Source organism: Sinocyclocheilus anshuiensis, unplaced genomic scaffold (genome assembly GCF_001515605.1).
Source record: "Sinocyclocheilus anshuiensis isolate Anshui unplaced genomic scaffold, SAMN03320099.WGS_v1.1 scaffold739, whole genome shotgun sequence".
Lineage (NCBI taxonomy): Eukaryota > Metazoa > Chordata > Actinopteri > Cypriniformes > Cyprinidae > Sinocyclocheilus > Sinocyclocheilus anshuiensis.
This window is the reverse complement of record NW_015551105.1, coordinates 1,014,056-1,036,236: the sequence shown is the minus strand read 5'-3', so window position 1 is coordinate 1,036,236 and position 22,181 is coordinate 1,014,056. Positions and strand designations below refer to the sequence as shown.

Here is a 22,181-nt window from a genome sequence, read left to right as displayed (position 1 = left end):
AAAAATAAAAATCACTAATATTTTATGTATAAAGCAGTAAAAAGATGATTTTCATTGTATGCCACTATTTCTCAAATTCACTCCATTTGAGTTCTAATTTATTTATATCAATATATATGTATATAAAAATATATATATTTATTTTATTTTTATTATATTAATAATAAAATTACAAATATTTTATTATGTAAAATAAAGCAGTAAAAAAGATATTTTCAATTTATTCTACATTATTTCTCAGATCTAAGTTAAAATTTGCTGCATTAGAGTTCCAATTTATTTATATTAATATATTATATATGTATATAATAAAATATTACTTTATTTTATTTTTTATTATATTAATCATAAAAAAATTACAAATATGTGACTCTGGAGCACAAAAGCAGTCGCACAGGTATCAGGTATATTATTTCCTACCGTAAATATATCAAAACTTAATTTTTGATTAGTAATATGCATTGCTAAGAACTTCATTTGGACAACTTTAAAGATGATTTTCTCAATATTTTGATTTTTTTGCACCCTCAGATTCCAGATTTTCAAATAGTTGTATCTTGGCCAAATATTGTCCTATCATAACAAACCATACATCAATGGAAAGCTTATTTATTCAGCTTTCAGGAGATGTATAAATCTCAGTTTCAAAAAATTGACCCTTATGACTGGTTTTGTGGTGCAGGGTCACATATTTTATTATGTATAGTAAACCAGTGAAAAGAAGATATTTGCTATCTTTGTTCTGTAACAATGGGCTCACTGTACTAGCCATGACTTTACATTTCTGCTTGACCCACATAGGAAATCGAGCGATTGAAGAACGAGAAGCCCACGTGGGAGCGGCGGGTGAGATGGGAGGGGATGAAGTCTGTTTTCGGCGGGCTGCCCTCTCTGCTCTGGTTCAACCCTTTTGCTGGACTCCGTCTTCGGGTTCTGATGGTTCGCGCCCGGAAGAACGGAGCCGAGTTCTCAGTCTGAGTGAAGAATGCTGTCTGTAAGGCACAGCCGTCTGCCTTCATGCCTATTACCCCCTCACATAGGACATAGGACTCCTTCCTTTAATACTGAAGCAGGTTTGGAGCTACTATGGTGAAAACTTGTTAAATAACTGATGTCACTCCTGGAACAATGAGGCTACGTCTCGATACAGTCTGTCTGCGTCCACACATTATTACCTCGTAAGGCGGATCATATTTGTTATGCTCATATTGTCTTCATGAACATTCATTTTGATTTGCTTTTGATTTATTTTTGTCGTTCGGAAATTTACAGAACATTTGAAAGGTGTTGATATCCGTTATCCAGCCTGAAGAAGCTGCATCTAGAGCTACCGTGTGACAAAAATAATGGTTAGCATGTGAAGGTTATTTAAAGAAATAGATCATAAACCAAACTGAAATTTGCAAAGGGAATGTGTTTTTGCCAAAAAAAAAAAAGTTTCTTTGGTGAATCTCACAAAAATTGTCAGGAAATGTCCAGGTGCTCAGATATCACATCAAAATCAAAATCAAAAGGAGAAAATAAAAAATTATATTGTATATTATTTTTCTTCGCCTATTACTATTTTATTTACATTGAAAGGAAATGTTTTATTTGCATAATTGTAATAGATAGGTAATCTATTATTTAAAATGTTAAGTATTTATACATCATTTGTACTGAATTTAATTTATGCTGATTTTATTTTTTAATTACTTTACTATAATAATGACAGTGACATTTTTTTCACACTACAGTAATGAGAATTGAAGTTGCTTAATTATACATAAAATAATGCACAAAAATTTGCAGATCAAATTAACTTTGTTTTCTTTATGTAAAATATAATTTATAGCTTTTTCTTTTGATTTTAGTTTGAAATACGAACTGGACATTTCCTTGTGAGATTCACTTTCTTAGGTGTTAAGTGCTTGCAGCTGGTTTAGTCACCTTGTCTTTAGCGCATAACCTAAATGATAAAGTCATTTTAAAATAGCCTCATCTTCATGTATTGTAGAGATAATAATAGCCTCATTCTGTAGTCTTGAAATGAATGCCAATCCCACAAAGAGCTTGACTTTATATAATTCTCACATTGACCTTAAGCTGCTCTGTGAGATAAATAAAGACAAATCACATTATGGCACACATAATTAAAGTATGTCCTCCGTGCGCACGAGGCCCACGGCTGAGCCAGGAACTCTAATTAATGTGTAGATTACTATTTTAACACACGGCAGTAAAATGAGCTGACGTGGACAGGCATAGTGAGCTATGCTGCACAATTACCTGAGGCTGACTATCACTTTGTGTTTTATACTGTTTCGCGTTGCATCGTGTTTTCATTGTCGTCTTCACTTTATCGTCAGATTGCTTTTACCTTTAGCTTGGAGAATCGCTTCATGGTGACCACTAAGTTTTCCTTTTGGAAAATATTTTCATCATATAAAGCTGGAACTTGTTTGGTAGGGTTGTGTGTGTTGCTTTGATTTTCAAGGGAATCTCACAAAATCTGTCAAGAACATCTTTGTCATATTTGACCCCCCCAAATGAAATGATAAAAAACAAGAAATTATATTTTGCATAAAGATTACTTTAAATTATATATAGTATATAATAAAAATTTTCTTTGTATAAAATATAACCAAATAATAAATTATATTATTTAAAAGTTAAAATATTTTACATCATCACATTTCATTCACTCCCGGTCATTTTTGCTGATTAATTATGAAAAATAGTCAGTTATCAAATATAAAAATCATCAATCAATCAGTTATTTTTAATATTTTTAATAATACTTAAATGAGAATAATGTCACAATGCCATAAATCCATGATGTTCCTAAATATAGACTTATTTATGTAATATATAAAAAACTTTTTTTTTTGTTTTGTTTTATTATGGTGTGAAAATATGGCCTGGTTATGTTGTTGACTGGCTTAGTGAGATTTTCTTGCTGTATGATTAGAACATAGTTGTTTTTACTTTCAAAATATATTTAAAAAAATCAACAAAAATACTGGCAGTACATTATATCACAGCACTAAAAGGCCAGTTTCGATAGGTCTCTAGATAGATTTTAAGAGGCTTAGAAAACCACTCTATTTACCAAGCAGAACAGATGCTTTGGTTCTGGTATCACAGCCATTCAAGAAGTCCAATGTAAAAGATGAAGCCAACTGCATTTGAAGGCACAAGACTAGAGATAAACGGATTTTTGAAAATCTGAGTCAGTCTGACATTTGATTCTTCGATAAATGATTATAGATCAAGTAAAAGACTTATGTTACTCTGCCATTAATATCAGTGTAATTCCAGCATTTTATTTATGTTACAATGATTTGTGTGCCAGTTTTGTTATTCATTGTTAATGTAATGACTCTCATATGACAATGAAACTTTATTTTACACATTCCCTTCTCATTATTATGACTGGCTTTTCATACAAACCATCAGAACAATGCAGACGGTTCATGCAGTGTAACTCCGATTGAACTAGAATGGCTTGGTGTAGTTTATTTGTACTTTAAAGAAACGTTTCGAGTCTTTCTAAACAAGTCTATGAGTTATTATAAGGGAATATGTACTATATGCAGAAGATCATCCTGAAGATCATGTTTTGAATTTGATGTGAGAAGACTTGCCTTTTTATCAGCACATCACTAAGAATGTATCTCATGCTTTTTATACCTTGTGTTAATTGGGTAGAAGAGGAACCGTTTTCTTTGCATTAGAATAATTTGAGTTTTGCATTCTGTACTATTATTACTACTGCAACAGTATTTGCCTGACCTCAACTCTATTTTTAAAACACGCTTACGTGATTTTAGATGATACTTGACTGTAAAACTGACTGTAAAGAGGGATGTTTGCTCTTAAAGGGATAGTTCACCTTCAGTTGCTGACCCCATTGACTTGCATAGTGTTTTTTTTTTTTTCTGTACTATGGAAGTCAATGGGGACCAGCAACTGAAGGTGAACTGTCCCTTTAAATGACCTTCATTAACCTCAGAAGAATAGCATTAGGGAATAAACTATTACATATGTTATTTCTTGGTGGTTCAACCAAGCCTATTCCCATCATCAGTCTGATAGTATCAGCAAAATCTGGAAACTTTGTCTCCAACTTTCACCTTTTCCCCACATTAGACCTTTACAGTGCTGCAGACTTCACTGAGCAGGAAACGGGTCATTTACTGAATTTTGCTTGCATTTTTAGCAGTGTCTGAACTTGGAAATGTTGGAAACAGGGTGTACAGCCACAAAGATTATGAAATTATGTCTGTTATAAATGGTGTAAACAAATATCGTTCTGATACTTTCAGGTGTCATGAAGTTATGATGTTCTTTTATGATGTAAAGTTCTTTTACATAAAGTCATTAGATTTAAAAGCTATTGAAGCCTGAGGTGTGAACCTGATTTTTTTTTCTTATGCTCACCAAAGATTTTCATTTATTTTAACAAAATATAGTATAATAATAATAATAGAGCAGTATTGTGAAATATTACAATTTAAAAGACCTGTTTTCTATGTGAATATATTTTAAAATGTAATTTATTCCTGTGGCGTAAAGCAGAATTTCCAGCATCATTACTCCAGTCTTCAGTGTCACATGATCCTGTAGAAATCAGTATAATATGCTGATTTAGCATTCAAGAAACATTTATTAAAGCTGAAAACAGATGTGCTGCTTAATATTTGTTGAAACCATTTTTCAGGATTCTTTGATTAATACAACGTTCAAAAGAACAGCCTTTATTTGAAATAGAAATATTTTGTAACATGTTGAATGTTTTTACCGTCACTTTTGATCATTTTAAATTGAATGCATCCTTGCTGAAAAAAAAAAAAAGTTAATTTCTTAAAAAAAAATACTGACCCCAAACTGACAATATATGGCTAATATTATTGAAAATATTATTGTACTTTGATTTGCAGTACTTCAATCAGTGTTTCCACCATCATTAAAAACTTGGAAATATAGTTAATAAAATAATGGAAATCAAGCTGTGGAATGAAATTTGAAGATAATATGAATATTTCATTGGCAATAAATTGCTCTTAGTGTTATTTCTTTTACAGTAACATAACACAAACACACTGGGAAAAAAATATTGAATGAATTGGTCAAAAGGTGTGTGAACCCTGTTTAGCAAGTCGGTGTTCTTTTTAACAAACATTTATTTTTAACTAGTTTGTGTAAGATTGGTCTGGTTTGATCTAGTTTTGTATCCTGTTTGGTTTGGTACTACCCAGCTGCCCTGTATCATTTTAAAATCAGATGAAAATAATTAATAAAATCACAAAAAACAGTTATTTCAAAACCTTGACGTTTTTTTTAATTATTATTATTTTATACAGAAAGTCAATGAAAAGTCACATATAACAAATATTGTTTAAACACTGAAAACAGTCCAAAAGAATGCAATGCTTTGAATTTAAAGTTGGGAACATCCAATCACCAGAATGTGATGAACTGTCCATGAGCACAGGAGATATTATATCCTCTTATGTGAGAGTGTCTTCACTTCTGATGTACTCGCCGATATCAGCCTGATGGAAAACCACAATGGACATGGGGTCCACCTTCCGACACTCCTGTGTGGTCTTTGCTGCCACTCCAAAGCCCTGAAAAGAGATGAAGATTGTGAGAGCACCATTCAAGATCACTGAATTCTTAAAGAAACAGTTCACATAAAAACGTGAATTTGCTCAAAACGTCCTCACCCTCAGGCCATCCAAGATGTAGATGAGTTTGTTTGTTCATCAGAACAGATTTGGAGAAATGTAGCATTCCATCACTTGCTCACCAGTGGATCCTCTGCAGTGAATGGGTGCCGTCAGAATGAGAGTCCGAACAGCTGATAAAAACATCATAATAATCCACACTACTCCAGTCCATCATTAATGTCTTGTGAAGTGAAAAGCTGTGTATTTATAATAATTTTTTTTAATGTTTTTATTACAAACACGCAGCTTTTCTCTTCACAAAATGTTAACTGATGGACTGGAGTGGTGTGGATTACTTGTTTTGTTTTTATCAGCTGTTTGGACTCTCATTCTGACGGCACCCATTCACTGCAGAGCATCCATTGGTGAGCAAGTGATGGAATGCTATGCTACATTTCTCCAAATTTGTTCTGATGAACAAACAAACTCTTCTACATCTTGGATGGCTTGAAAGGGAATGCATTTTCAGCTAATTTTCATTTTTTAGTGAACTATTTATTTAACATGACAACTGTTGTAGCACCTTGAGGATTTTTAAACAAAAATGTCTCACCAGCGGTACATCTGCCATTGAATACACCACCACTCCTTGGTACTGCGCTGTGTTTTCTGTGATTCTCCCCAGGCCGGACTTCATGATGTGGTTTCCGTACAGGAATGACTGCTCTGATCCCGGCTTCACCCACACCTTAAACTACAGTGGCATACACGAGGCACGTTACATTATGAAATAGGATATACTATATTCACATAGCCAGTCAAAAGTTTGGACATACTTGACTGTGTCCAAGGTGACTTGATTGAATTTGTCATGATCTTAAAAAACATTGATCTAAAGGCTTCTGCTAAAATGATTAAAAAGTGTATTATAGACAAATATAAATCATGCCTACATGCTTTTTTTTTTTTTTTACAAAATTAAAACTTTTTGATATTATTACTTTTGTTTTTGAGTCACACAAGAAGCCAAAAAGTGTCTATAAATAGATATAAATATAATCAAGTCACATTTATTTCTATGGTGCTTTACACATTACAGATTGTTTCAAAGCAGCTTCACACTAATAAACAAGAAAATAACAGTGTTAATGCTGGAAAATACATAATCAGAATGAATATGTACCTTAGCATATGGCGCGAGGAAATCGAGAGCCGTGATGTGCAGACGGAACTTCTGTGTTTTCGTGAACTTTCCGAAGCACGTGCCAACAGATACCAGTTTATCTCGGGAGATATTTGTAGCCAACTTCAAGATTTTTTCACTAAAATGGACAAGATGACAAAATACGATTACTATGCAATTTATTTCAAATTCATATTTACATTAGCATTACATTAAAGACTCAATGAAAGCAAAACTGGACTTTTTGGTGTTATTCCATCCTCTATTCACTTTAAGGTCATCTATAGTGTACCCCTAATTGTTGATTACATATTGATTAATAAATGAATTTGTAGCAGGTACATTCAATTAAAACATCAACCTTTTTTTCAGTCCAAAATATCAATCGTTTAAGCAAACTGGCTATTACAAATGAATAGGAAACTTCCACAGGAAATGTTTATGGAGACCATATTTAATGTCACAATTAATAGTAATGTTAAATAACAAAGATAGCAGACAACCTTACCTCATATAATATACCCGATCATTATGAAGTCTGAAACAGTAAGTCCCATCAGGCCGATCAATAAGAAGTTTGATATTCTCCCCAATGCTAGAAACACAAAAATTGGGCGTACTTAATGCAACTGGTATTAAATAGTGTTGTCAAATGATTAATCGCGATTAAAACGTTTTTGTTTACATAATGTGTACATGTACTGTGTGTATTTATTATGTATATATACATACAGTATATATTTTGAAAATATTTACATGTATATACATTTATATTCTTATATTATATATAAACATAACATCTTTTTCTTAAATATATACATGCATGTGTTTGTATTTATATATACATAATTACTGTACACAGTATACACGCATATATTACGTAAACAAACACTTTTATTTTGGATGCGATTAATCGTTTGACAGCACTAGAAACATACTTTAAGTCATAATTTAAAATAATCTTGGGCTATATTATGCAACACATACACAATACTTAAAATAATGATATAAATACGAGCTGTAAATAATATTACAAAACCATGCAAATCATATCAATGTAAGTATTGCCAAATATAATACAAATAACAGTAAAAATAAATAAACTATGCATTTTAAGAATGTATAATAATTTAGCTTATGCTTTTTACACGACATGATGACACAATACTAATTCCTGCTCTAATTAAGTCTTGCCGAAACATGTCACTTACTATTTAGAGAGTTTCTCAAACATCGTTTTTGTCTCTTCGTCTGTTAACGGACGCATGATGAAAAGAATAATGATATTCTTGCTAAAGAAACTCAAACACCGCAGCGCTCGCAGTGCACAGGCCACGTGGGTTCAGTCCGTCGCACACAAGTGACGTCGTGCAGTTTAAATAAAGCTTGGCGTAGGGTTTTGATCAACACTTTCGATCATGGCTGCCGTAGACGTGGAAGATGAGAGTATCCTGGCCTCGATCTTCAAAGACAGCTTTCCTGAGAACTGGAGCGAGAACCCGGACTTCGCGGCGTATTTGTCGCAGCTGAGCTCGTGCAGTGTGGACGAGTTGAACCGGGAGCCCGAGCGTCTGGCGGAGGAGCGGGCGCAGATCCTGCAGCAGACCCGAGAACTGGCCTTCACCAACTACAAGACGTTCATCAGGACCGCGGACTGCACGCAGCACATCTACGCTGACTTCAGCACGGTGGAGAACTGCCTCTCTAAACTACTGCACAAACTCCCCAGCTTTACTGAGAGATGCGGGTCTGTGCTTCACTCTGTCTGTGTAGAAAATAATGGGGGAAGTAACGATAGATTGACAGACAGGGTTGCCAGGTTTTCAACACAAATCCCCGTTTTTCGTGGCAAATTCCCCGGTAAAAATCGCGTTCCGGGGGGTAAAATACACTTTGTTTTGGCGTGGTTCCTCTGGAAAAATTCGCATTCCAGGAGATAAACATCACGTTATTGGTGTCGCTTCAATCCGCGGCAACAGTGTTAACGCAGCCCAATTCTGCGGGAAAACCGGGGACTTGGCAACACTGCAGACATTAATTTGACAGGTTGTTTATTGATTTGATTTTTATCTTACTGAATTCGTTTTAATGTATTTTTTGATTGCGGGAATGGACAACATTAGTAGCTGTTATAACTTAAAAGTTATAATTTTTGATTTATTAATATGTATTAAACTTGTATAACGTTTAACTGATCATTAATGAATGAATTGTACATTGCAGATGGATAGTTTTGATTGTGATATAGACAGATTTCGTAACCGTGTGATAACTTTACATTTATTCATATTAATATGTATTAAACTTGTATAACGTTTAACTGATCATTAATTAATGAATTGTACATTGCAGATGGATAGTTTTGATTCTGATATAGACAGATTTCGTAACCGTGTGATAACTTTACATTTATTCATATTTTTTAAATGTATTATTTCTTCAAGAAACATACATTTAAACCCAGTGCTTAAAAGTTCATAATGTACTTTAAAATAGTCTGAAAATATATCCATATTTGATCTGTTTTCATATGAATGTACACTGCTGTTCAATGTTTTGGGGTTGGTACGATTTTAAAAATAGTTTTGAAAAAAGACTCAAGTGTCCAGCAAGACTGTATTTATTTGATCAAAATTCCAGTAAAATTATGTAATATTATTACCATTTAAAGTAACTATTTACTGTTGTAATATATTTTAAAATATAATTTATTCCTGTGATGCAAAGCTGAATTTTCAGCAGCATTACTCCAGTCTTCAGTGACACATGATCCTGTAGAAATCAGTCTAATATACTGATTTGCTGCTCAACATTTCTTATTATCAAAGATAAAAACAGTTGTGCTGCTTCATATTTTTGTGAAAACTAATACTTTTTTTTTTTCAGGATTCTTTTATATAAAGTTTAAATGAACAGCATTTATTTGAAATAGAAGTCTTTTGTAACATTATAAATGTCTTCGTAACATTTTATAAATTTAATGCATCCTTGCTGAAAAAAGTATACTTTTTTTTCAAAAACAACAAAAACTGTAGTGTACATACATGCTACGCATTATATACTGTTAATTAATGGCTTATTAATGAAAGTTATCATCATTTGAATTTTTGTAATAGGCCAATGAGAAAAAAGGCATTGCAACATAATCCAAGCAAACGTATTACAGTGCAGTACTCATAAAACATGTTCAGAAATGCTGTAAGTAACTGGTTGCTGTTTTGTCATTTCTTTGCAGAGGTTTTATTAAGGAGGCAGAGGAGATCAGCGTCAGCAGGCGTATAAACAGCCTGACACTGAATCGACACACTGAGATCTTGGAGATTCTGGAGATCCCTCAGCTGATGGACACGTCTGTGCGTAACGGATACTATGAGGAGGCGCTGGAGCTTGCTGCTTATGTGAAGAGACTGGAGAAAAAACATTCATCACTTCCTGTCATTCAGGTACATGTGATACTGTTCTGCACCTGTAATCACAGTTTTTCACTATTACCATATTTTCCGGAAAATAAGTCGCACTGCATTGTTGAAAGAAAAAAATGCATAGATAAGCCGTACTGGTGTGTAACTCAGATTTTAATATTACAATCAGAAATAATGTAAAATACGGGTAATAATTCAAGTTGCTCCAAACCTGTGTGAGTTTCTTTCTTCTGTTGAGCACAAAAGAAGATATTCTGAAGAATGTTGGTAACCAAACAGTTGCTGGTGGCCATTGACTTCCACAGTATGGAAAAAAAAATACTATGGAAGTCAATGGCTAAGTGTCAGTGGTAACTGTTTGGTTAACATTCTTCAAAATATTTTGTGTTCAACAGAAGAAAGAAATACATACCGGTTTTGAACAAGGGTGAGTAAATGATCACAAAATTTTCCGTTTTGGGTGAACTATCACTTAAACCTCTGTTCAGGACGGGAATGAAAAATATAAGTATTTATAGTTACGTTCATTATAAACATTTATCATAAATGCCCAGCCTAAAAATTCACTATATTGCACTATACTCGCATATATGGAGGACCAAACCTGCAAAAAATATTAAAGGGGTCATAGGATGCCCATTTTCCACAAGTTGATATGATTCTTTAGGGTCTTAATGAAAAGTCTGTTACATAGTTTGGTTAAAATTTCTCAATGTAAATGTAAAAACACCTTTTTTTACCCTGTCAAAAACAGCTCTTTTCAGATCAAGCCGTTTTTGTAGCATTTCCCTTTAAATGTTAATGAGCTCTGCTGACCCCACCCCTCTCTTCCGAGCTGCTCTCAGAGAGACTGTTTACTTTAGCCGCATTCATCGTGAAACTTGCTAATTAGCACATTATTAGGAAAGGGGATTTGCAAAGATTCATTACAAAACATTATACTCACTTCTTCTGTAGATGAGGCTGGAACATGAATGATTCGCGCGAACATAGATGCATTTATGTAGATCGGGGGTGCATTCCCTTCAGAAACAAACGTAATCCACTGCGTCTTCAGCGGCTCAGATGTCGGGAGTAAATGAGGACTGCTATGTTCATTATTACATCCAACAACAGAACACCTCAATCGCTTAGGAGTCATTCTTGTCTACATCTGCTCCGGCGGTGAAACAATGGCGGACTGATGGCAGCTCACTCAGGGCGGGTCTGAGGTAAGACACCAGTCCAGTCTGTGCTGAAACGCTACTGTCAATCAAACTGTCGTGGGAGGGGCCTGTCTGTGTGACGTCACACAGACAGGCATCTGAGATCAGCTCGATTTGAGAAATGGGTAAAGATTTAACCAGATTAAAAAAAAAAAACACTGGGTGGATCTTCATCATTATAGGGTGGTTGTGTACACACACTGCCAACACACATTTCAGTTCAAACAACTTGTAAAAGTGCATGTAGCATCCGATGACCCCTTTAAGTAATAACTGTAATGGTAGGAAAAAATAAAGGAGTAAATGGCTAGATTATAAAAAACACGATTGATTTGATTATTTTTTTAAATTCTGTTTAGTCATTAATTAAATGTTGTATTCATTTTCCTGTTATTTATTTATTTAATTTGCTTTGGAATATACATCGCAGCGTGTTTCAGATGATAAATGTAACAACTTAAATTCCAGAAAATATGGTACATTTGTTGTGCTTTTACTTTTGTAATTGATAAGATTTATGTTTTTCACCTGGTGGACTGTAAAAATGTCTGAAAAACAACAAATATTTTATACTAAATAATATTCCTGTTTGTGTTTTTTTAGGGAATTGTGCATGAGGTTCGACTGTCTGCTCAGCTCATGCTGAACCAACTTCTTCAACAACTGCGTAGTAATACACAGCTCCCGGTTTGTCTGCGCGTGATCGGATACTTGCGCAGAATGGACATTTTCACCGAAGCCGAGCTGCGTGTCAAGTTCCTGCAAGCCCGTGGAAGTTGGCTGCGCTCTATTCTCGCCGCCGTCCCGGATGAAGACCCTTACTTCCACATTACCAAAACCATCGAAACCTGCCGCGTGCATCTCTTCGACATCATCACCCAGTATCGTGCCATATTTTCAGACGAGGATCCGTTGCTGCTGCCCGGTGGTCAGGCGTTGAACGAGAGCGCCATCTTTCACGGCTGGGTGGTGCAGCAGGCGGCGCAGTTTTTGGAGACCCTCGATCGGGACCTCCAGCGTGGTGTGGGAAGCCGCTTGGACTCTCTGCTCGGCCAGTGCATGTACTTCGGCCTTTCATTTAGCCGGGTTGGGGCGGATTTCCGTGGCCAACTCGCTCCCATATTTCAGCAGGTTGCCATGGACACATTCCGGAAGGCTGTTCAGGAAGCGGTGGACAAGTTCCAAGAGGATATTAACTTGTACACGCTGATTTCTCTGCCGTCCATACTTGGAAGCACCATTCCTCCGGCGGTCCTGAGCACCCAGCCGGGCACACTGCAGCCCCCCATGGCCCTGCTGGATTTCCCACCTCTAGCCTGCTTCCTCAATAACGTCCTGACAGCCTTCAATGACTTACGACTGTGCTGCCCTATTGGACTCGCACAAGAAGTTAGCAGATGTGTTGAGGAAGCCCTTTTTAAGGTAATTAATTACATAAATAATATGTTAGAAATATATACTACAGGTACGTTTTTTTTCCCCCGATTTATGGCCATCGAGGCTGGATTTATTTCATCACAATACAGTAAAAGCTGAAAAATTGTGAAATATTATTACACATTTCAATAGCTGTTTTCTATTTGAATATATTTTAAAATGCATTTTATTCCTGTGATCCAAAGCGGAATTTTCAGCATCATTACTCCAGTCTTCAGTGTCACATGATCCTTTTGAAATCATTCTATTATGCTGATTTGCTGCTTTAAGAAACATTTCTTATTATTGTCGTCCTTGCTGAAAACAGTTTTGCTGCCGAATATTTTTGTGCAAACTGATCCATTTTTTTCAGCATTCTTTGATGAACAGAAAGTTGTAATGTAGTTTGTAATGTTACTTATAAATGTATTTACTGTCACTTTTGATCCATTTAATGCGTTCTTGCTAAATAAACGCCCGTTCACACAAAGAATGCTAATTATAACAATAACTATTTTAGCATGGTAAGGTTCTGTTCATTATTAGCACACTGCAGTTTTGTTGTCTGCCACTTTAAATGCTTGAGCTCTTTAAAGCAGGATGGATTCTGATTGGCTGTCAATGATCTGAAAGTGATTCCAACATATCATTCCAATATTGTATTCCGATACCCTGTGTTATTGTTATAGTTATGGCGTGTACTTCCATAATCTCATATTCTAGAATTAGAACCATTTTTAAAGCTTTATAGTTATTATCATCCTTGGTGTGATTTTAAGAATTTCTTCCAAAAAAAAAAAAACTTGCTAGACTTTCCAACAGTAGTGTAGATTGACTGAATTTAAATCGACAATGAAAGGAAAAGATGTAGACATATTTGACAGATTCTGATGTAACAATGTTATTCTGTTCTTAGGTGACCAAGCTGATCCTGGTTTTCCATCGAGCCGAGGAATCTGCCTTCAGTAGCCGTGAACGGGATTTATTTGTTCAGTTCTGCAGTGCATTTGCTGAAGACATGGTGCCATTCTTGAACCGATGTTTACAGGTTCTCTTTCCTCCAGCCCAGCTTGCTCTCGTGCTAGGTGAATATCTTCAGGATAACATCGACATTTTTGTCACATTACAAAAAACAGGTTGCAAACACCATTTGTTTAATTATCGAATGGCGAATTCGGAAATAATCGCTTTAGTACATTCGGCAGGCAATTATACAATAATAATATTAAAATAGCGGGCCAAATCGGCTGCCAGGCCACCGGAAATAGTCCCGGTTCTTCCGATGGCCAGTTCGCGCCCGATTTCCAGACACGCAGAACGTGCAGGATTCATATATTGTCTTTTCGCGGCTTCAATATTCAAAATTTCGCGGCTTTGATTCAAGTGTATTGACCTACTTTTGATTTATTCTTCCAAAATGTGGCATATTCCGTTCAGTGCAATTTGGGAAATAAATCAATTAAATCTGTATGTGGATGTGTGTAAATATTCAAATGTAATCCCCTTTGTAATCGTTAACATTTTCATAAGTAACTAATTTAATTACACATTTTTTCTTAGTAACTGTAACTGATTACAGTGACATTTATTTTGTAATTAAATTACGTAACGCCGTTACATGTAACTAGTTACTCCCCAACACTGGTGAAATGTCATTGCAAAAAAATAAATAATAATGTAGTTCTAAGAAAAGCTTGTGCATCATTTGTCTACAGATGCAGCTTATCTAATGCAAAGGCATTAAAATGGGGATAGTTCATCCAATAATAAAAATTCTGTCATCATTTACAAACCCTCTACTTGTTCCACAGCTGTGGGAGTTTCTTTGTGGCATCTGTATGTACTTTTAATTTGATTACGTAGTAGATTTTACTTCTGTTGTATGTTTTTTGTTTGCTCATATTTTCTAGGGTGTTTTGGGGGGAAAGTTTTATTAAAACTGGATAAAAATATTGAGCTGTTCTTTCTGATATTCATTACAATGAATCAAATATGTTCTGTTTTTCCCACAAAATAGAGGAGTTTGCATGGAATAGCAGATTGTCTTTGCAAAGTGTCTTTTATATCTAGATCAAAAGCAAGTTATTAAAAGTTAGCACAAAAATAAGATTTCCATTTCACAATTTCAACTGGTATGAGGGTAGATTATGGAAAATATTTTGTGATATAGAGTTAAACCTAAGGTCAAGAGAAAGATGAAACCGATTTATTAAGAGAAATCACCACTAACATTTTAATTCAATCAAGAATTCAATGTTTCAAGCTTCCAGTCCAGAATCTGCAGGTAGGGAGAGAACAATCACTTCTTAACACATTTTTTGCGTGCTGCGTTAGGATTTGTTCGTTGTCTTCCTCCTCCAGTCTGAGCGTCCCGCAGCTGTAAGCTGGCTGACCTGCTGTAGATATCGTGCTCTGAGAACGGAGAGCTGCCAGCCAGGTAGTCTGGGTCAAACACATCAGTCTTCTGACGAGCCTTTTTAGACAATCTCTGCTGGGGGAAACGCTGATCGTCCACCAGGTGTGGGTTGTTGGCGTGTTTTCCTCCTTGTGGCAAAGGCAAAGAGTACTGCAGAGGACAAGAGAAGAAACAAACCATAAGTACATGATTACTAACATTGATTTATATGACACTACTCATGCAATGCCTTCCAAATTTTTAATGCATTTAGCTCATATATAACATTACATTTACTGTTATAACATCCAACGCATTACTCACTCTCTTCCCCTTTGGATTGAGCACTTTTGAATTCCTGGAAAAATGCATCTGCATGGTGCCGTCCTTGTTAATGCCGACAGCAACCTTCTTCAAGGTGTCGTTCCCACAATGTGGACAGAAAGATTTGTTCATGTTTGTTGTTGTCCTGAAAATATGGAAACAACAAGAAGAAGAAAACAATTACAGTGACAAAGTTACACACATCACATATTATTATAAATGTGTAATTATTCCTGCTCCAAAACTTATTCTTTTCCGAGGTGAGTCCATCACTTACTTGAAGCAGGCATGACAGCGCAGAATGTAACTCCTGGTGTTTTTAATAAGCATGCCATTAACAGACAGCACATGCAGTCCAATCTGAATCAGAACATTCTGTCAGGAAAACAACAAGAAATTAGGTTTTTGTGACAAAACAATGGACATAATTGACCACACTTGCTTAATGTGCATGGTTAAAGAAATATTTTAGCATTCCACCACTTGCTCACCAATGGATGCTCTGCAGTGAATGGGTGCCGTCAGAATGAGAGTCCAAACAGCTGATAAAAACATAATCAACAATAATCCACAAGTAATCCACACCACTCCAAGTCCATCAGTTAATGTCTTGTGAAGTGAAAAGCTGCATGTTTGTAAGAAAACAAATTTGAGTATGTGTATACGAGTCCATAATGCATAATATTGCTTCCTCCAGTGAAAAAGTCCATCCCCTGTTGTTCTCTCATCAAAATCCACCGACATATTCGTTCAGAACTGTTTTGGACCGTTTTCAATTGTAAACAGCGTTTGTTTCGGATTTCTCTCCTGATTCAGACGTGATGACTTTGTCACTGCAGAAAGCAATATTATGGATTATGGACTCGTATTTTAGCTGGAACCAATGGTTTGAAGTAAAAAAAAAACGTCTTAATGACAGTTTTGTTAACCACAAACACACAGCTTTTCACAATACATTAATTGATGGACTGGACTGGTGTGGATTATTATGATGTTTTTATCAGCTGTTTGGACTCTCATTCTGACGGCACCCATTCACTTCAGAGGACCCATTGTTGAGCTAAATTTCTCCAAATCTGTTCTGATGAAGAAATAAACTCATCTACATCTTGGATGTCATTTTTCAACAAATTTTCATTTTTGGGTGAACTATTCCTTTAATCAGCACACATTGTTACAATGAACAATAAGAATCCTCATTTTCATTATCCAATAACTTTTTCTGTATGTAAACAAGGTTCACAGTTGGGAAAATATAATATTATAAAATCTGTGAAAAACATGTTTTAATTGATTATTTCCAATATGTCTAATCAATGACAAGTACCTGCATGGCAAAGTCAGTGGTCAAGCAGCCCACTCTGACATCTGCTGTCGGTCCCCAGTTACTAGCATCCATCTGGACTTGCTTTATGTTGCTGGGAGTAATCCAACCTCCACCATCACCACCATCCTCCTCCTGATCGCTGCTTTCTTCTTCTTCCTCGTGTTGGTCTCCACTAGTGCCATCTTGATCTTCAGATTCAGCCAGCTGACTGTCAGCAGACAGGTCAACAGACTCTAGTTTGTCTGTGACTGTGATGGCGTCTGCTGCCTAGAGAGAAGGAAAGAAAGAAGGAAAATAGGATTTATTTTGGTCTAAAGTGACTGTGGCAGCGGTTTGGATGTTGTCGGATTCCTCACCAGCAGTTCCAGAAGGTCAGTCTCAATGCTGGGCAGAGGATTCCTCCAAAACTGAAAGGTGTTGAATTGTGAAGTATCAGGGTCTTGTGGCTCATTTGTTGTAGGTGGGATTTGGACAGCTGTACTTTGTTTGCCTGAAGACTTTTTTGGGGAAAAAAGCTGAAATTAATAGGAGTCCTTAAGGTACATCTGCATTATCTGTCTATGTATATTTACTTTTTCTATAAAAACATCGGTGTCAAACTGGAATAAGCCTTGGATATTCATTTTAATAACATTACTCAAATACTTGCATTTGCAAGTAATGTCTTACTTTTGATGGAAAATGGAAACCAGCAATGCCAACAGGAGTCTCTGGATGTCTTTGTGTACTGAGTATTTGGACCTGAAACAAACAGAAAACAGTGTTGAAAACTAGAACAGATGTGAATGAATGTGAATTAAGATCTGAATTAATCAATCAATCAATCAATCAATCAATCAATCATCAGTACCTTTTTCTCAGGTTCTTTCTTCAAATGCTCAGTTCCCACATTCTCTGTTTCCAGTTGATAAGTCAGAGCCAGGACCTTGATGTCTGTTGCTGAAAGACTGGGATAGTCTCCTGTCTTTTTAGCGAATTCTGTAACTGTGTTTCAAAGTAAATAAAAATTAATATGCATATAACACAGTTTCAGCATTCAAATAACAGATAATTCAACATAAGACGCATTAGTAATAGTATAAGTTGTTATTACCAAATCGTACGTGCTCTGGAAACGGTTCTTTGAAATTGAGCTTGTATGGCAAAAAAGCCAAACTCCTTTTTGTTGGTTTATCCCGAATTTCATCAACAACATCCTTCAAGGTATAAATGTTCTTTCCAATTTCCTAAAAGTAAAGCAAACAAACGTGATAACAGATACAGTGTCTGGTATGCATATATCTATATATATAATGCTGTTCAAAAGTTTGGGATCAAAAATCTCTTCTCTTCATCAAGGCTGCATTTATTTGACCACAATACAGAAAAAAACAGTAATATTGTAAAATATTATTACCATTTAAAATAATGGTTTTCTATTTTAATATACTTTAAAATATAATTTATTTCTGTGATTCAAAGGTGATTTTTCCTCATCATTACTCCAGTCTTCAGTGTCACATGATCCTTCAGAAATCATTCTAATATACTGATTTATTATCAGTGCTGGAAACAGTTGTGCTGCTTAATATTCTTTTGGAACCTGTGATACTTTTTTTCAGGATTATTTGATGAATAAAGTTAAAAAGAACAGCATTTATTTAAAATATAAATCTTTTCTAACAATATGTCTCTATTATCACTTTTTATCAATTTAACACATCCTTGCAGAAAAGCATTAATTTCTTTCAAAAAAAAAAAAGACAAAAACTTCTGACCCCAAACTTTTGAATGGTAGTGTATATATTGTTACCAAAGATTTCTATTTTGAATAAATGCTGTTCTTTTAAACTTGTTATTCATCAGAGAATCCTGAAAAAAGTATCACAGGTTCCAAAAAATATTAAGCAGCAAAACTGTTTCCAACATTGATAATAAATCAGCATTTTAGAATGATTTCTGAAGGATCATGTGACACTGAAGACTGGAGTAATGATGCTGAAAATTCAGCTTTGATCACAGGAATAAATTACATTTTAAAGTATATTAAAATAGAAAACCATTATTTTAAATTGCAATAATATTTCACAATATATATATATATATATATAATTTAGATGTAAATACATATTTCTTAGTTGTCCAACTGAAAGTCTTCCATAATTGTCACCATGCTCCATGGTGAATGAACTGACGCACTATGGTAAAATACACCAAGACAATACAATGGCACACTGTGCAAAAACATGGTAGTACCATGGTATTTTTTTGTTAATGTGTCGCCTTTATGTAATCAAGTACACCACAATCGTGGCAACATACAATCTATCAATGATTTACTCTAACTCTTGGTCAAAACACCGCAGTACAGCACACGTGTCAGCTCTGTAATTTATCCTGCGTCACAGTCATTAAAACGGACATTTCTGGACAGCAGTATTAAACTATTAAAAAGGAGGCCAACGTCATCAACAATAACTCACTTGCAGAGGAGCCCTTTTGAGAAAAGCGCCAGCATCTGCCACAACATGCTCCACTACGGTCGCGACCATCTTGTCAGTGTGTACTGGGTAGAAGCGGCTGACATGCGAGTTCTCGCGAGATGACACTGTCGTCCCGTTAGTATCACTTCATTTGTTGACGTTCTGGTGGTGAAGATGGCGGCCCGCTGGAGCAGTGAGAATGTGGTGGTGGAGTTTCGAGATGCGCAGGTACGCAGTCACTACACCTAGATGCATGCATTATATGCGTTAGAAAAGTAGTTTTCACAAGCATTAGAGCAATAACCATGCACAGCTGCCATGTCAATACTCAGCGACGTCTATTAAGCTTTGAATTGAATGACAGCTTTTGTTTATTAAGGTGTATTATCCTTACAAACGCACCATGGTGAACATAGTACTTTCAGTTATTATTAGAATTATAATAAACATGTTGTCAAAAAATCAAAACTTGAAAATTACTTGGGATATCTGTGGTTCAGTATAATACTTTATATATAATGTAAAGATCATACATTGGCTTCAAAAAGTATTTGGACACATAAGTTACACTTAAAATGTCTGTACTTCATTGCATTAGATATAAACTATCAAACCAAGTGTAATTTATTTTAGAAAAGATAGCATAAGTACAGTTTAAGTGTAACTTTAAGCATATTCTCCTGTTATGTTTATAACTGCAACATAACAGTGCAGTTATACTAGAAAATACAATGGAATGCAATCAATTCAGAAGGATAAAAAGAAAAGTATACAAGTCTTTTTGTGTTGTGTACTACTGACAGACTTTTCTGTTTTCAGGCTACTGCAATGTCAGTGGACTGTCTCGGCCAGCACGCTGTTCTCTCTGGGTTTGTACAGCCTGCATTACACGCTGCAATTACATCCCATTTCATATCTGTTTTTAATTTTGTAAATGTCTTTCTGAATGCATCATTATACGCAGTCTATTTACTCTTTCACTTGTGAATGCTTTGAACAGGAGACGATTCTTATATGTTGTAAATTTGGAGGCGCCGTCTGAAGCCCCACGCAAAATCAGCCGCCAGAGCAAATGGGATGTTGGGACAGTCCAGTGGAATCCGCACAAAACCGAGGCCCATTTATTTGCAGCATCTGTACGTTAAGAAGATATTATCTCCTGCTGATTCATGACCGTGTCATATTCATGGTGTCGCATGTCTACAGAATAACACTTTACGATAAGTTTCCATTAGTTAACTACATTACTTAACCAGAAGTAACAATGAAAATACTTCTAAAGCTGAGTTAGTGGCTATCTGGTAAGTGTTAGCGCTTATTTGATTAATTTTCTATATTGTCATTATACATTTTGTCATCTCTGCAGAGTAATCAACGTGTCGACCTGTACGTTTGGCGCGATGGATCCGGTGAACCACATACGTCTTTGCAAGGCCACACACGTGTTATAAGGTAACACAGACGACGTCAAGCTGAAACGCTGCTTATGAAATCTGATGATTTTGTCTTATCCCAACAATGACTAGGAAATGCTTGAGCAAACCTTTAGATTCTTGCCAAATGTAAATTATACTGTCGCCCAGCTCTAAACTACTAATTCGGGTACAATTAAGCATTAAGATGTTATAAACATTGAAATTATGATTCTCTGTGCAGCTCCTTTTGTGTTACAAAGTGTATTGTGAAAAGAATTATAGAAACTTGAGGATATAAATAATATATTCTAATATAACAAATATTTGTGATATTATAAATAACTTTTCAGACTGTTTTACTGTTTCAGTGATTTGGACTGGTCATGGTTTGAACCGGAGTTTCTTGTCACGAGTTCTGTCGACACATACATCTACATATGGGACACAAGGTGAGCGTGGACAAAGAGTGCATGATAAAGAGGATTTTTTTTCACCATATTTTACGCCTTTCTTTCATAATTTCCAGGGACACTCGAAAGCCAACCGTGGCTCTGTCTGCCGTGGGTAAGTGTAAAAACTTAATGAGTCCAGATATAACTTATCAATAAGGTTATTTGATCTGCAACATCTGTCCTTTTATTTATTGTTTTTATTTTGTCACGTTTCTTCTGTATAATAGCTGGAGCCTCTCAGGTGAAGTGGAACAGACGGAATCACTATTGTTTGGCGTCAAGTCATGATGGTGATGTCAGAATCTGGGACAAGAGGGTGATTATGTTACTTGCTGCATTATGATTATATAATCATCACTGGAATCGGTCATCAATTAATCTGTCTGCTTACCATTCATTGCTTCAGAAACCCAGCACTGCAGTGGAGTATGTAGCCGCCCACCTGTCAAAGATTCATGGTCTGGACTGGCACCCTGATAACGAGTACATCCTGGCTACTTCCAGTCAGGACAACTCTGTTCGGGTGATTATAATCTCAGTTATTGATCGTATTGTTTATATTCTATTATTTTGCATACTGTATGAATGTGTATATATATATATATATACTGTATGTATGTATATGTATGTATATACACATATATATATATATATATATATATATATATTTATTTTTATTTTTTCTGATTTAAAATGTTGCTGTATTGTTTATTGATGTTATGCAGTTACACTACCGGTCAAAAGTTTGGAATTTTTAATATTTTTTTATGGTTTTGAAAGATATCACTTATGGTCATCACTTCTGCATTTGTTTGATCAAAAATACAGTTACACTGCGAAATATTACAATTTAAAATAGCTGTTTCCTATTTTTATATATTTTAAAATGTAATCTATTCCTGTGATGCAAAGCTGAATTTTCAGCA

General features: G+C 35.3%; 5 protein-coding genes across 5 annotated transcripts in view; 3 read left to right on the top strand and 2 right to left on the bottom strand.

Moving 5' to 3' along the window:
- Window positions 1-1,433, top strand: part of LOC107662857 (palmitoyltransferase ZDHHC7-like) — a 9,746-nt gene extending 8,313 nt beyond the window's left edge. Inside the window, exon 8 of the mRNA XM_016452970.1 lies at window positions 802-1,433. Coding sequence (XP_016308456.1) covers window positions 802-978 — 177 coding nt within the window. The 3' untranslated portion in view covers window positions 979-1,433. The remainder of the gene's footprint in view (window positions 1-801) is intronic.
- A 3,860-nt stretch (window positions 1,434-5,293) lies between these two features.
- nip7 (NIP7 nucleolar pre-rRNA processing protein) lies at window positions 5,294-8,121 on the bottom strand. The gene is made up of 5 exons (XM_016453034.1): window positions 8,049-8,121; window positions 7,346-7,432; window positions 6,838-6,976; window positions 6,268-6,408; window positions 5,294-5,612 (listed from the first exon to the last, which is right to left on the bottom strand). Exons 1-5 carry the CDS (start codon window positions 8,102-8,104, stop codon window positions 5,493-5,495), a joined length of 543 nt encoding a protein of 180 aa, XP_016308520.1. The 5' UTR covers window positions 8,105-8,121; the 3' UTR covers window positions 5,294-5,492.
- A 110-nt stretch (window positions 8,122-8,231) lies between these two features.
- On the top strand, window positions 8,232-14,610 carry LOC107662851 (conserved oligomeric Golgi complex subunit 8-like). The gene is made up of 5 exons (XM_016452965.1): window positions 8,232-8,584; window positions 10,073-10,280; window positions 12,068-12,886; window positions 13,797-13,997; window positions 14,596-14,610. The coding sequence occupies exons 1-5, from the start codon at window positions 8,256-8,258 to the stop codon at window positions 14,608-14,610; spliced, it is 1,572 nt and encodes a 523-aa protein (XP_016308451.1). The 5' UTR covers window positions 8,232-8,255.
- A 479-nt stretch (window positions 14,611-15,089) lies between these two features.
- On the bottom strand, window positions 15,090-19,512 carry LOC107662904 (NIN1 (RPN12) binding protein 1 homolog). The gene is made up of 9 exons (XM_016453032.1): window positions 19,389-19,512; window positions 18,020-18,152; window positions 17,777-17,910; window positions 17,596-17,667; window positions 17,283-17,423; window positions 16,927-17,193; window positions 15,877-15,974; window positions 15,600-15,744; window positions 15,090-15,446 (listed from the first exon to the last, which is right to left on the bottom strand). Exons 1-9 carry the CDS (start codon window positions 19,455-19,457, stop codon window positions 15,180-15,182), a joined length of 1,326 nt encoding a protein of 441 aa, XP_016308518.1. The 5' UTR covers window positions 19,458-19,512; the 3' UTR covers window positions 15,090-15,179.
- LOC107662905 (WD repeat-containing protein 59-like) overlaps window positions 19,488-22,181 on the top strand; it is a 21,354-nt gene continuing 18,660 nt past the window's right edge. The window contains exons 1-7 of the mRNA XM_016453033.1: window positions 19,488-19,616; window positions 20,208-20,257; window positions 20,389-20,524; window positions 20,755-20,840; window positions 21,172-21,252; window positions 21,330-21,367; window positions 21,483-21,571. Coding sequence (XP_016308519.1) covers window positions 19,563-19,616; window positions 20,208-20,257; window positions 20,389-20,524; window positions 20,755-20,840; window positions 21,172-21,252; window positions 21,330-21,367; window positions 21,483-21,571 — 534 coding nt within the window. The 5' untranslated portion in view covers window positions 19,488-19,562. The remainder of the gene's footprint in view (window positions 19,617-20,207; window positions 20,258-20,388; window positions 20,525-20,754; window positions 20,841-21,171; window positions 21,253-21,329; window positions 21,368-21,482; window positions 21,572-22,181) is intronic.

What these genes read in the sequence shown, in the direction of transcription:
- nip7 (XM_016453034.1), bottom strand. Translation starts at nt 8,104, where the DNA reads ATGCGTCCGTTAACAGACGAAGAGACAAAAACGATGTTTGAGAAACTC. An exon ending in TTTGAGAAACTCTCTAAATA is followed by an intron (nt 7,433 to 8,048) that starts GTAAGTGACATG and finishes TTGTGTTTCTAG; the next exon opens with CATTGGGGAGAATATCAAAC. An exon ending in GATCGGGTATATTATATGAG is followed by an intron (nt 6,977 to 7,345) that starts GTAAGGTTGTCT and finishes TGTCCATTTTAG; the next exon opens with TGAAAAAATCTTGAAGTTGG.
- LOC107662851 (XM_016452965.1), top strand. Translation starts at nt 8,256, where the DNA reads ATGGCTGCCGTAGACGTGGAAGATGAGAGTATCCTGGCCTCGATCTTC. An exon ending in AGCTTTACTGAGAGATGCGG is followed by an intron (nt 8,585 to 10,072) that starts GTCTGTGCTTCA and finishes ATTTCTTTGCAG; the next exon opens with AGGTTTTATTAAGGAGGCAG. An exon ending in CATCACTTCCTGTCATTCAG is followed by an intron (nt 10,281 to 12,067) that starts GTACATGTGATA and finishes GTGTTTTTTTAG; the next exon opens with GGAATTGTGCATGAGGTTCG.
- LOC107662904 (XM_016453032.1), bottom strand. Translation starts at nt 19,457, where the DNA reads ATGGTCGCGACCGTAGTGGAGCATGTTGTGGCAGATGCTGGCGCTTTT. An exon ending in CTGACCTTCTGGAACTGCTG is followed by an intron (nt 17,194 to 17,282) that starts GTGAGGAATCCG and finishes CCTTCTCTCTAG; the next exon opens with GCAGCAGACGCCATCACAGT. An exon ending in CCACTGACTTTGCCATGCAG is followed by an intron (nt 15,975 to 16,926) that starts GTACTTGTCATT and finishes TTTTCCTGACAG; the next exon opens with AATGTTCTGATTCAGATTGG.